We start from the raw sequence: 14,250 nt of genomic DNA on the forward strand, positions 1-14,250 counted from the left end.
GGAACGCATTAACTTTGTATGTAGAGGTACCACTGTATTTTAATTAGATTTGATTTCAAACCAACTCTTTCATACCTGTAACAGTTGCATGGCCACTTCGTAAATATCTCGGGAGGAGTCGGCTGCCTTGAACAGAATCAGGTTTAGCAGCACCACAGTGTCAAATTGATAATCCCTGAAAACATAAGAAACAAAGTGGAACTGAGGCAGAAAACACAACAACAGTCACATTATAAAATATAAGCAAAGTCTCGAACCTGTTATGAAAGACGTTGGCGATAGCCCTGAAGCATCCGGAAGCCACGCGACGTGAACCTGTGTAACAGCGGTCCACGGCCCAGAACATCAAGTTGCTCTGGTCTGGGTTCAACTCGAGCAGCAGCATCACTGCCTCACAGCCCAATTGATGAACCTGAAATTGTCAGGTTGAAATCTTGAGCTGAAAAGACTTAGCTGTACCCCTGTACAACACTAGAGGGCTCTATTTGCACATTACCAGTGGAATGACCTCAACTTCATGGGTTAGGCCAAGCAAAACAGACACACTCATTGACATAGCACCTATGTTATGCAGTTAGAATGCATTATGTAACCACATTACTCTTTAGACAATTCTATTCATTGAAAGATATAGTACAGAGAGGAGTGAGATGAACAAAAAAAAGAAAAATATGGTTAAAAACATTTAAAAAATAAAATAATTTTTTTTTTTGCCTGTTTATTTCAATTTCGACGGTGATAGTTTTGCTTCTATGGTCTCAGTAGCATTAAGGACTTTCCACTGTGTTGTCCATCTCGTGTTAGAAAACTGCTTTCTTTATGGGAAGGGTGGGGAAATGGTTCAACATTAGTGATGCTGAAGGATTTGACTTCACTCACTTTTTTATCCTGGGAATCCAATATGTTGTCCAGCCATTTGTAGAGGTATCCATCAGAAGACAGGCCAACGTTGTCGGCAACAGGGCCGCAACACAACACAGCAGACATAGCCTGGGAGGATGACGCAATAAGATGTTAGAGCTTTAGTTTTTTTGTCCCTGTGTCTCCACGTGTACCTTTAACGCGCAGTACTGATGTCGATTGATCTGCATGTTCCGATCGCTGTAGCGGTCCAGCGGCGTGAACATGATGCTAAACGGACCGGCCCAGTGGCTGAATAGCATGAAGAGGCTGTGTCGTAGTGACTGCTGCGGGAAGATGCTTCGTCGCTGGTGAACTAAAAGTAACCAATAGAAATAAATAATTGATTCATTTCAACTTTAAATACAAAAACGAGGATGGGGTTCTCAAACCAAAATGGTGACTGATACCTGGAACATTCTGGATGATGTTTGCCACCAAAGCGCTGAAGTGACAACGGATATCCTTTAGCGTGTCCGAGTCCTTGTCGTTTTCCGCCTCCAGCAGCTGCCGGGTTAGGTCCACGTACTCTAGCAGCGTGCCGTTCAGAGAGTGACTCTCACCATCTAAACCCCCACTAGCTCTGTAAGAGCGGAAGAACAGGTATATAACATAACTTGAAAGCCTCATGTTCAATTAGTGCTGAGCAGGAGTTCTCAAATGGTGTCAATGGACAAAATAATTTTGAAAAACTTATTTCTTCCTTAGAAAAAATGTTTCTTCTGAGAACCCCTGGCATTACGCATTGTGTTATAAATTCCGTACGTCTGACTGACGACACCAGCATCAGCCAGGAGCTCAAAAATCCGGACAAGCTGGACCCTGAGGATGTCACGCCGCCTGCGTCGTTTCATGTTCTGCGAACCAAAAAATTATTTCAGACGGGAAAGGTTTACCAGTAACTTGAATCCAGGTTATTATCGTTAACTGAAAAACAAATAAACAAAATTGCGAAAACTACGACTAAGACAATTACGTTGTTAACTGAAATAACTACAGTATACTTAAATGAAAAAATAATAACTGAGTGAAAATGCTTGTATTCACAAAACTACTACATGTTGAAACACACAAAATCTTTTTTTTTCTTGTATTTCATACCCATAAGCAATATTTACACGTCAAAACGACAAAATTCAAAATGGCAGAATACATTATTTTAAGTGTCCATTCAATTTTTTTATTTTATTCCTTTTGAATCCTAGACCTGACAAAAGCCCAATTCATTAAAAAAATAAAACTATAATAATTTCCCCCCAAAATGAAAACTGATAAAAATTTGCAAATCTACTCTAAAAACTACGTAATTGAATTAAAAGAAAACGATTCTCAATAGAATAAAACTATAATGATATACCCAATATTAAAACCTTGGCTTGAATCTCACTTGTGACTTGCACATATGCAAGTTACCCTGCCCCTTACTTACTTCAGGTCTTCTTTCCAGAGCTTCTTTTATGATGGGATTTAGCTCCTCTATCAACTCTCTGTTGAAGTGAAAGTTGCTGCATTAGCACGCGTCACAACAATGTAGACAGACCGTGCTCATTGTGGATTGTCACTCGTACCTGAAGGCTACAGGGTTGGTCCTGCCAAGCCCCAAAACAAGAGACTCTGTGATGTCCATGTTCTCGGAACGCATCATGGGAACTATGTGTTTGAACAATGAGGAAGGGGAGGGTGTGCCCACAATCTGGCAAAAGAAAAAAGCAAGACCTCAGGATGTTGATATGGAAAATTGAGGACAGAAAAGGTCAGGAGCAGTAAGCTATTCTTCCAAACCTTGGAATCGTAGCTGTAGCCGCTGTCCGGCGTGGACGCCAGCGTCTCGGATGGGGAGCAGCGGACGGAGCCTGAGGCGGAAGAGGAGGAGCATGCAGGCGAGGAGGACGAAGAGGCCGAGCTGCAGCATAGGATCAGGTAATTCCGCCAGAGGCTAACGTAGGAGTCACTGCTGCTCAGGCTGTTTACTTTCTTGGCATTAATAGGGCTGCTACATGTGGTAAACAGATGTTGCGTCACAATGATATCAGTCTAATTGATAGACATCACTTTCGCAGCGACTATACTTGATGTCGACTTGAGGAGACAGCAGTTGCAGGCGAGTGTAGGCGAACATCCAGGCGTAGTTGAGAGCGGTGGGGCAATGCTTAGGGAGGTTCTCCTGGCGCAGGTAGCTGGACAAGCTGATGACCCAGGGGTCCTGACCCTGCGTGACGTGCGCAAACACCCAGATGTGCGATGGGCTCACCACGTCGAATTGGTGGCTTATGGGCGAAGAGCTCCACTCTGCCAGCGACTGGAGGTCAATGCCACTAGGGCAGTACAGCAGATTGGTCTGGAAAGGAGGTCCAGACAACACCATCAACTTCTGCTGTCACTATCGAATATTTTAAATGATTCTACAGATTATTTGGTTAAAGAATCACGAATAACTATTCATTCGGCAAATGTTGTTGAAACTGATGGCTATTTCTGAGATACTAGACTCGAAAGGTAAGCAAATAACACTAAGGTTGGTTGGTGTTCAACTACAGTTCATGTTATTTAGAGGTTATTTAAACTGCAGCTGTGAATGATTATTGCAAAAGATTAGATTGACTATCATTTTTTTCATGAAGTGATGAAGATTAAGGCTACATCACACAGCAGGTCAATTCCGATTTCTTTGCCCATATGTGACATGTATCAGAGTTTTCATACAGTGTGAACAGTCCAATTCGATTTTTTTCCCCCCTAATCGTATGTGGATACAAGACGTATATCAATCAGAGTCTTCTTTAGTATGAATGCTATCCGTTGATACCAATGTTTGACAAACCATACAACACAGACGGGAACAAGCAATGGCGGACAAAGGCGCAGAAAATACCTTTTCCTTCTTGAAAACACTAGGGAAGATAACACGTGAAAAAAATGTTGGCTCTGATAGAATAAAATCCGCAAAACTGCCATAAAAGCGTGATGGTGGAGACCTCGCTGTACTTCCAAAAACAATGTAACATGTGACGACATGTAACAGAGCGCATCCATGCAATGTCACTGTCGTGTTACATTCACAAGGAAGTCGTATATGTTTTTGCAATGTAGGCGGCTACACCAAAAAAATCGGAATAGATAAAGAAATCCAAATAGGGCATCACGCTCTTCTATGTTAATGCAGCTTTAGTTCCGGGTTTGTCTGTAATATGTCAGAAAATAGGGGGAAAAAATTATTTATCGTTTTCCCCCCTCAAAAAACAGGTGTTTGTCCTTGATGTTTGCAAAAGTGCTCACATTAAGGACTACATAAATTGAAAAAATATGTACTGTTGAGAGCCCAAAATGCGAGAATTAGCATTTATCACCATGTTAAGTTAGCAAACGGGTCAAAAAGATGATAAAATATCAAACTAGCTGTCAAATAATTTTAGAATGGATTAGTTGTCAATTAATTTATTAAAACATAGTCTGCCATTGACAACGATAGATGTCCGATTCATTTAACTCTTTGGCTGCCTTTGACGGCAATAGACGTTACATCCATTGCCATCAATGGGCATTTTCAATATCAATTTCCTTCTTTGACTAACCATCACAACATGTACTCTGTGACCTGGGCTGGCAGTGAAAGAATTCAACTTGGAGGACTGGCTGTGCATGCTCATCTTTCAATGCCACTGACGGCACTAGACGTCCAATCCATTTTGACTGCTAGGGCTGGCAGCAATTATTGGTACAATGTCCACAAAGATTTTTATGATCATGCTGGACTTTGAAAGCAGTGGTTCATGCTTTTTTACACAAAGTACTAACTCAAGAAATATTTGGCTCTACAAATCCCACCACAATTGTCAACGTTAAACTGTACCAGTGTTGTTGGTCCAATTGATAATCAAAAACAAAGATTTTATCCGTTTTTCACCATTTCGGTTTCAAATATGTGCATATTCCGTGTGTTTACCTGATCAGCACCAGTGAGATGAATGAAGCTTTCCAACACTGATGCACTCAATCTGTCCATGACATCGATTGCGAGTTCCTCATCACCCTAAAAAAAAAGGGAACGGAAAAAAAAGTTTAACAATAATCACAAAACTTCTTTGGGATTTAAAAAAAAAACAATAATAATAAAATGAAAAAAGGGCACTATTTTTATTACCTTGCCGACACCTAGAGCAGTGTGCAGTGCGCGGACCTCCTTCAGGACGTTGACAGCCAGCCTGCGCGTGGCAGGGCGACAACTGCATAGAACCACAATGGCTAAACCTTCCACCACATGCAACACACCCAGCAACGAACGTTCCATTGAGAGAGAATGGCTGCTGCTTGAACTCTGTGGACACAAGTTTGCGTTAACAGCAACATATTTATGAAAATTTACTTTTAATTGTTGACCGACCTGCACATCATGGCTCCTGTTGTTGCTCTGTGCCACCTGCCTCCACTGGCTGATGAGCTGAAGGAGCATTTTGACAGAGTTGTCCAACAGAGTGGGATGCACGTCGGTCACCTCGCGCATGATGAAGTACACGAAGCCTGACAGAACATCCTCACGCCACTCTGGAAAATCCACCATGAGTGCCTGGAGGGAAGTGAAGGCCAAGCCGCGGAGCTCCTCGTCCATGTGGATGGTCAACCTGAGGAAAAGTAGAGAAGGTGTGATTGTTCACTTATGAGTTTAACTAAATAATTGCCATTGTAACTCTGGCAATTAAAAAGGATTAAACATCGATCAGTGAATTTGTTGAGGGACGTTGTCTGCCTAAAAATTGGCCAAATCCACTTTTTTCAAGCTTTTGATAGGAAATATTCAATTTTTAAAAATCTATTTACATCTTGCATTTGAGAAAAAGGGGATAATTCATTTAGTTTTTTTAATTAAGAGAAAAGGAGAAAAAAGGCAAAATATTATCTTTATTTTTTTACATATTCAACACTTTGTTTCTATTTAAGAAAATAATTTAAAAAATAGGGAAAAAACAATGGATCGAGGACTACAGAAATTTCGATTTCATTTCAGCAAGAAATGTAATCAGGGCACATCAATGGTCAGAATTGTCTTTGTTCAACCTTTTATGGTAAATATATCCATATTATTCTTCAATTAGCGTAAATTGTTTAATAACAGAAAAAAATGGAACAAAGTGTAAACATTCTCATTCTCGCTGTGGGTCCTGGTTCCGACCGATCGAGCAGAGACACTTTAACCCAGTCCCTCTCAATTATTTTCTGTTACACCCCCTCAGGAAGATGCAAACGTTTCGCACCCCCCACCCCACTCTCTGCCGCCACTGTAAACAGAGAAATACATCATTCTCTCTCTCTCTCTCTCTCTCTCTCTCTCTCTCTAGTAATAATAATTAGATTATTACAAATGAATTAAAAAAAAAAAAAAAAGACAAACTCAACACACTCAAGGTATTTTTTTTACTATTAGATACTGAAAAAGCAAATAAATTCACATTGATTAGCAACAATAACTATATATATAACAACATAGAAATATAACAAACAAACAATTTCACCGAAAAAACAAAAATTAACAGAACAAAAATGACAGTGTCATTGGACAGAGGGAATTTTCATTTTGCCTGCAGGCTGTTATCAGCTGCTTTGCTATGGTGTGAGGTTATTTTTGCACTGAGCACCTTGGTATGCCACCTTATATGATGCTAACAGGGCTCGCTGGTTTACTGATGTAACACTCACAAAGCGAGACGACTATTAGAATTATTCGGCACGTTATCGCTAAAGATGAAGCGGTTTATCAATATGATGGGGGTCTAATGTTTTTAAGTAAGGTCTTAATTGATTTGGCTTCATGCTGTCCACTGCCAAATTTTTTAGACACAGTAAACATAGGTCTTTCCTTGTCTGTCACTGCATTAAAAGTAAAACCAAATGCCATATATGTCATATTTCTTTGTTTTAGCTGTTCATATTAGCTCCTGCTGTGAGAGCGCCACTGCCATCCACTGAGTGGATGTGCAATTTCACTTTTTTCTAGTATGGCAAAACAGTATGTTCCAAGGGGTCAAATGCACCCCTCTGGCATCGCTCTGCGCCCCCCTGGGGGGGCCCGCCGCACTATATGAGAAGGACTGGTTTAACCAATGAGGTTTCTGCTAAAAACAAGCAGCACTTGAATGCTGAACTGATTACACTTGTAGGACACCAGATTGTTGAAAACGTGTCGTCTTGTTTTGTTGGAATGAAATGCTGCAACCACTGCAGCCCTGTGTGGAATAGTTAGGCGACACCTGGTCCAGAATAACAACTTAAATAGAACAACATCTCAAAGCTAGAAAACCTCATAAGTCATATGAGACCCACTTGGCAAGCAGCTCTATAAGATCTTGTCTGCTCATGCCGTCTGGTATCAGTCTGGGAATGGCAGCAACGCACGTGCGGAACAGGTCAATCTTTGGCTTTCTTTCTCCCCTGAGGATAAAGTACAGTCCAGTCAAAAAAAAGAAAAAGAAAAAAACACACAAATTGGCATGGGATGTGGAACATACGTGATCATGTCTTCTGGCTCCTTATTAGACATTTGGACGCTCGTCATGCTCATGGATCGTCCCACCTCTTTGTCCAGGTGTCTCAGGATGTTATCCAAGGCCTTTCTTACTTGCGGGTAGTATAGGGACATGCCTGGGAGTGCCAAATATAACCACTGATAATGTTCTATCTGAGCAAAATTGGCAAAAATTTCTCATGGTTCAACCATACCTATGACTTTGGCCTCTTCGTCAGTAAGAGTTGTGTTGAGGAAGATCTTTTTAACGCGCAACGTGTTCCCAGATGGCATGATGATGCTGGTGGTGGGCATTGGGGGCTCGCTGTCCTTCTGCTGAAGGCTGTTGGCAATTACCAGAAAGGCTCGCAAGCCGATATTCATCCTCTGGGTGGAGGAGACAACGGGTGAAAATGAAGTACATGACGATGCATTCTTTTAAAACTCATTGGCAGCCATTGACACTGCTAGATGTTCAATCCAACTGAAGTGGGAGGGTGGTGGTGAATGAAGTAATATTGGACGTCTACTAATGATAAACTCATTTAAATCCACAGAAGGAGGAAGAGAGCCACAATTGGACGTTTATCAGCATCAATGGCAGGCAATGAGTAAAAATCAATTTATTGAGGATGTTTTACCTCTGGATTTATCGTGAAGGTTTTGTGAAACTTCCCCACGCACAGGAGGTCATAAATGATCTCTTTCATGGCGAAGTCCAGTCTTTCCTAGAAACAGAATCAGTTTACAGCAAAGGGACAAAAAAAAATCTAGATATTTTTTGTCAGTTCAGAGCTACCTGAGCAATGAACTGGATGATTCTGACAAAGATGTTGAGGGGTGTGTCCCGGGGCACCACGCTGCGGGAGCCTTTGGGGAAAAGTGCTGAAACGATGCTGAGCAGTCGACTAGGAGGAAAAAGGCGGAAAAAGAACAACACGTGCGTGATGCATAATTCATACTATTGTTTTCTTGTTAGGATAAAGGGTAGTACTGACCTCTGCGTAACAGTGTTGCTCTCGCACTTGATCCTGATGATATAAACCCACAGCAGCCTGTAAAGCGACTCTAGAGCCACACGAGACATTTTGGGGTCTTTGTTCTGCAGGAATAAAAAGAGAAAAGCATATGAGCGGGGGAATTAGAGTGCAAATTTTGGATGGAGTCACACAGCGGGTCCTAGTTCCTTATCCAGAATATATGCCCAAATCGGATTGTATTTTTTTTTCCGATTAGAGTTTCCATTTCACAAAGTCATGTTGTTTTACACAATTATTAGTAACAAAAAAAAAAATTTTGAAAAAAAAGAATCAAGCCAAAAACTGATAAAACCTCACATAAATGTGACAAATGTTGGGGATGGGGGTGTGTAAATAATGCAATAGGTTTATATTTAGGCTGTGATGCATATACAAATTCAAGTTAAGTCATAAAAATTAAATAATATTACAAATATCAAAATATATAGAAAAAATGGCATAAGATGATGGTAATGAAAATGAATGAAAAATAATAAAACAATAATCAAACATAAATAGGACCAAAAAAAAAAATACGTACAAATAGGAAAAACCAACACATGTCAATACTGGCCCTTGTTTGAATTGTATGAAAAAATCTCATTACCTCGCAAAATTATTACCGTAATTTTCGGACAATAGGCCGCTATTTTCCCCCCAACTCTGACCTCTGTGCCTTATAGTCCTTATATATGGATGTTTACAACCAAATGAGCTGCATGTCGTTTGGTGTAAATACAGTGGGGGGTTAAGTTATAAATAAGGGGGAAAAATACAAATGAGGCAAAAACGCATCAACACAATCTACAAAAGCAGAACAATAATTCAACAACATAATCTACAAAAGCAGAACAAAAAATATGTCAAAAAACAACATATATAGGTCAGTGTTAAACTATGGCATGCTCTGACTTATGTAGTGTACGAATAGGGTTTATGTTGCAAAAAAAAAAAAAAAAGGCTACTGGCACAAAAAAAAAGGACAATCTGCAATAAAAAAATGAACCCAAGAAAATGATCGAAGTGGGGGGGAAAAAACTGCAAAACTTCAGAAATAACATGAATAATACAACCTGGTGCCTCCCAATACAAAATCTGCCAAAGAACAAAAAACCTATCCCTACTCTCCCCAAAAATTGGGTAAATTTTTAACAAAATACAAAAACCAAACATGGGGTTTTGAAGCTCCACTATGTCTTAAAAACTTTTTTTGGGGGGTATTAATTAATGACCTTATTTGCTTCTCCCCTTTGCTGAATTTACAAGCGAGACATCCGGCTCGGCTTGAGCGTAAAAAAAAAAAAAAAAAAAGAGGAGGAGCGACAGCATCAGCGTCAAACATATCAAAAGGACTAAACCCTAATAAATGCTCCTTGGCAGGAGCTCGGCTAATCCGACTTGAAAGAAGCTTTCAAGACGGACGTACCGCGGCAGACCCGAGATCGGACCGCGCATGACTACACTCATCATTGTGCTTTCATGCGCATATTTCCACTGGGCGCTTTCATCATGCAAATGTCAACCTGGTTTGGCAGACAGGAGCAACAACGTTCTTTTCGATTCATAAGTTCTAGAACCCATCCCCACTCTCGTCCCAGTAAAAGCAAGCTTTCACCAGCCGTGACAAGAGCATGGCGCCAAACAACTCACCTGCAATGTCTCAATCTGCTTTCGGATGCTGTTGTTAGACGGCATCTGGAGCGGGTGGATGTGAGAGGAGGGGTAAAGATAACGTGACAGCAGGCAAAGAATGAAGTTTGGTGGGGAGAGTGAGCACAGAGACACAAACATGCAAGTTACAAACAAAAACAAAAAAAGAGACGAAAATAAAACTTAGCATGCTACAATACTCGCAGAAATGATAGATATTTAGCATTTGGGTATGATTTCAGGATGGACCAAAAATACAGTTGAACATTTGTAGGCTATTCATTTTATATTGCATTTAAAGTTCATCCTGAAATTTCACCCCAAAGTCAAAGATTCCTAACATTTTGTGAGTAGTGTATATTACATAAAAATGCAAAGAGCTTTAAAAACTAATGAGTTGGTGATGTGCTGTGGCCTGCAATTTAATATGTCACATGAACAGACGGCAGAAGACAGAGTGGAAGTGATGTGAACACAACAGGGAGATGGAATTTTAAGTACAGTGGAAAACCCAAAGTAGAACGATTTTGGAGTCGAATAAGCCTCAAAAGTCAAAATAACTTTTTAAGTTTTAAAGGCTTTTAACTACTAAGGGGCTGATTGATGTGCTGTGTTTCAGACTTTGAGGTTCCACAGTAAAAAAAAAAAAAAAAAACAACATCAAAAATTAAACGGAAATGGGTGATTTGATGGAAAGGAAAGGCAACAAAACAAAATCGGCAAAGTGTTCAGCCACAAAGCGACAAGATTTCAGTCGTCCAAGTGTTCCATTTTAACTCTGTGGCAAATTTAAAGCTGGACCAATTGCCTGACACTGATAAGGATGTGGGACGGGGCAGTGAAAAGGCAATTACTACTTGACCTATGAGTTATTTTATAGGGAGCACTTGAGTTTATGACAAATGACGCCTTTGTTCTCCATTCCGTTCCGTTCCTTGCAGAGGCAAAATTCCTCCCTCCATCCTGGCATGAGAAAACAATGGCAGTCCCGATGCCCTCATGTGTTTGGCACGAAACTAAACTAACATGTTGCTGAAAAAAAGGGGCAAATTGCTGATTTGGCCTGTTTGGTGAGGTGTGGTCCTATCTCATGCATATAAGCCATTGCTCACTCCAACCACCTCTGGGGCTGCCACAAATATAATGACAGTCGATTAATCATGAATTATTTTTGCGATTAATCGACTGATCTGCTCGTATATAGATCACTGTATTTAATTTTATATATTTTCTGGATTATAATCCTTTATTTGAAAATTTCTTGACAGGGCAACAAAAAAATTGAAATGTGTTTCAAAAAAGAACAAACTAAATCTACAAAAATGCTGAATCAAAAATGACACATTGTGCAAACAGATGAAAAACGCTTTCTATGACTGACATGAACCTAGACAGTATAAAAAAAATTAAAAAAAAAACAGGGAAAAAACAAATTAGGGCAGAAAATCAGGCCACATCTGAAAAATATAACACAAACTCACACAAATTAAATTAAATTTACAAAATCTGACAAAAAACACTTGCAAAATGCATGGTACTTCTACATACGAAGTTAATTCGTTCCAGGACCTTGTTTGTAAGTCGAAACGGTCGTTTGTCGAGCAGGATTTTCCCAAAAGAATACATTATAATTCCATTAATTCGTTCCACAGCCCAAAAACCTACACTAAATTCTTAATAAATACTGCTGGTACTATTGCAAATAGCGATTACACAGATCAAAACAAATAAATTATAAATATAAATGGGAATAATAATATAATAATACCTGTAATATTGTAACGAATTGGGTTCTAACGTGCGGATGTGTTTCGCGTGGTGTACCTGAAGGCAACGCGTGGCTAACGACAAAGTGAGAGAGAGTGCATTAGAGATATACTGTAACTTTTCATGTTCTGTTGTTGGGCGTCAGCTGCGGCAGACAGTCGGCGTGTTGTCTTGCACAAGTTATGAAATGTTTAAAAACCTGACAAAGCTGGCAATTTCTTTGGCGATCTTATAATAATAATAATAATTGTCACGTTAACTTATCAAGAATGGCGAACGGAGGTCGGAAGGGGACCGTCGAGATCGTAGACATTGTACGGCCATATTGTCAAGCCAGTTCACGGACGTACACACCACGCTCATATTTTGCTATCATTTCCATCTTCATTTCAATGGAAAGCGTCACCTTTTCCCTTTTTTGACCACTTGGACTAACATTGATTTCTCTCATAAGAAAATCAGCTGTGCGTCCGTCTTGCGGGATAACAAAGAAGCTGCGGCGCTGTCATAAATTGTTGTATTTTGAGCATGTTGTTGGATTCAGAAACAAATGGCGAGTCAAATTTTTACGTTGGATGTCGAAAAGATCGTGTGTCGAAGCGATCGTATGCCGATGTGCCACTGTATATCAATTTTTTTAATTCATAAAACTAGAAATAATAAAGAATGATATTTACTGTTTTTTTCACTTTTGCTTAATTTAAAAAATATCAAATTAAATAAAATATTTACCATTAAGAGATTTAAAAAAAGACAATTTGGACAATTTTATGGTTAACAATGTCTCAATGATAATTGATTATCTGTTAATAGGCTATTAAGCATAATCAATAAGTTGTTGATTATTCACGGAAGCCCTTTCCACCTATAAAGTCGAGTGTGGCTTTCATCGCGACAATAACACAATACTTTGGGTCTGTACCACTGATCAGAAACTTTTTTAGCCATTGTATGTTGTTGCAACTGTATCCCTTTTGCATGCTACTCCACATGTTTTGGCTAGCAACTTATTCTCAACATAAAAAATACTGCTAAAGGTGTGTGTGTGTCACTTAGACCTTTTTTGATCTTTTTTTAAGCAAATTGTGATGCCACAGAGTTAAAGAGAAATAAATGAATAAATAAAAATTAAAAGATGGGAAAATCGGACATAAAATGACAACAACCCTTGAAATGATCCCAAATCCTAAACCATAATCAGCACCCAAATCGACTGATTTTAAACTAGAGACAACTACAAAGATCACAATTGGCGGCACATTGACACAACTAAACAATCTCCACAAGGATCGACTGTGGTATGATTGGAACAAAGGTCACTGATATTGACGGGAGGAAACTTGATTTCATTGATTTCTTAGTGGCATTCAGGAGAAACAGCACTTGAAAATACAATCTTAAGTAGCAAATATGCAAAGATTTTATTTGTTACTAGCAATAAATGTTCATTTTTCGGTGCCAGTGATGGCGATAAAAGCCTATCGTTGTCAAAGGCTGCAAATGAGTTAAAAATCATTGAGTGAGTACTCCACTTGTGCTAAATTTAGTTGACTTTAGTACCTAGAGCATTGAATCATGCGTTTTCTCTCTATGAACAACGACCTTATTATTAGCCAATTTAATCAAGTGCTATTCCTGTCCAGATCTACTGCTTGACAATGGGAGGGTAAGAACATTATGATCTTCAAGACAGAACCACAGGACACACCAGTCACAACCAAGGAAACCCTCTAATCCAATCAGCAGCATCGAGTTAACCATCACAACAATGAAAGAAAAAGAGTCACGCTGTTGCGTTCTATCACCAAAATACCAGCGCGGGATTACGTAACAGCAGTCATGAGGACTCTAAAATGAATTAGACATTGTCGAGCCCAGTGCCCAACACCATGAGGTCTTTGTGTGAGGATAGCGAACCTCGGGGCGTTACCTTTAGGTGCGAGAGGCAGTTTTGCAGGAAGATGTGCCAGTTGTTGAGGAAGAACTGTTTCTGGCTGACACATAGCAAGCAGGTCACCAAGGGGTACAGGGCCTGGTTGTGACAATAACACACGATTAATCGAATAATTCAAAATGAATCAACTATTCAATTAATATACAACAATTCTGATAAAGACATTGTTGACCTACAAACTGTTCGAATACTCTTTAATTATTATAGGTTATTAACTCATTGGTTGCCATCGATAACAATAAATGTCAAATCCATTCGAACAGGAGGGCTAGCAGCCATCAAATGAGCGGTGTTTCATTTTTTTTTTAATTAAATAAACAGGGGAGAAAAAGTATGGATTTCTGTAGTCCTCAATGACAGCAGAATGGTATCTTCACAACCAGTCACAATGATATATTCGCAACCATCTGCTTATGCTGTGGGAAACAATGACTATAATATACCAATAAATAACATTTATATGC

The 14,250-nt window shown here is 39.5% G+C and overlaps 1 protein-coding gene across 8 annotated transcripts in view; it reads right to left on the reverse strand.

The window, feature by feature from the left end:
- fryl (furry homolog, like) overlaps positions 1-14,250 on the reverse strand; it is a 135,355-nt gene that overhangs the window by 52,039 nt on the left and 69,066 nt on the right. For 6 of the 8 annotated variants that reach the window (XM_057840277.1, XM_057840273.1, XM_057840269.1 and 3 more), the window contains 19 exons: positions 13,763-13,864; positions 8,395-8,498; positions 8,196-8,304; positions 8,038-8,124; positions 7,612-7,783; positions 7,401-7,533; positions 7,216-7,323; positions 5,042-5,519; positions 4,844-4,930; positions 2,970-3,238; positions 2,683-2,893; positions 2,469-2,593; positions 2,330-2,387; positions 1,666-1,757; positions 1,311-1,483; positions 1,056-1,216; positions 880-990; positions 258-412; positions 76-175 (listed from right to left, as the gene is read on the reverse strand). In XM_057840277.1, the coding sequence (XP_057696260.1) occupies positions 76-175; positions 258-412; positions 880-990; positions 1,056-1,216; positions 1,311-1,483; positions 1,666-1,757; positions 2,330-2,387; positions 2,469-2,593; positions 2,683-2,893; positions 2,970-3,238; positions 4,844-4,930; positions 5,042-5,519; positions 7,216-7,323; positions 7,401-7,533; positions 7,612-7,783; positions 8,038-8,124; positions 8,196-8,304; positions 8,395-8,498; positions 13,763-13,864 (2,835 nt within the window). Of the gene's footprint in view, positions 1-75; positions 176-257; positions 413-879; positions 991-1,055; positions 1,217-1,310; positions 1,484-1,665; positions 1,758-2,329; positions 2,388-2,468; positions 2,594-2,682; positions 2,894-2,969; positions 3,239-4,843; positions 4,931-5,041; positions 5,520-7,215; positions 7,324-7,400; positions 7,534-7,611; positions 7,784-8,037; positions 8,125-8,195; positions 8,305-8,394; positions 8,499-10,065; positions 10,111-13,762; positions 13,865-14,250 lie in introns of all 8 variants that reach the window. The other 2 variants (XM_057840272.1, XM_057840274.1) reach the window with 2 other exon arrangements.

Source organism: Corythoichthys intestinalis, chromosome 7 (genome assembly GCF_030265065.1).
Source record: "Corythoichthys intestinalis isolate RoL2023-P3 chromosome 7, ASM3026506v1, whole genome shotgun sequence".
In the NCBI taxonomy this organism is placed as follows: domain Eukaryota; kingdom Metazoa; phylum Chordata; class Actinopteri; order Syngnathiformes; family Syngnathidae; genus Corythoichthys; species Corythoichthys intestinalis.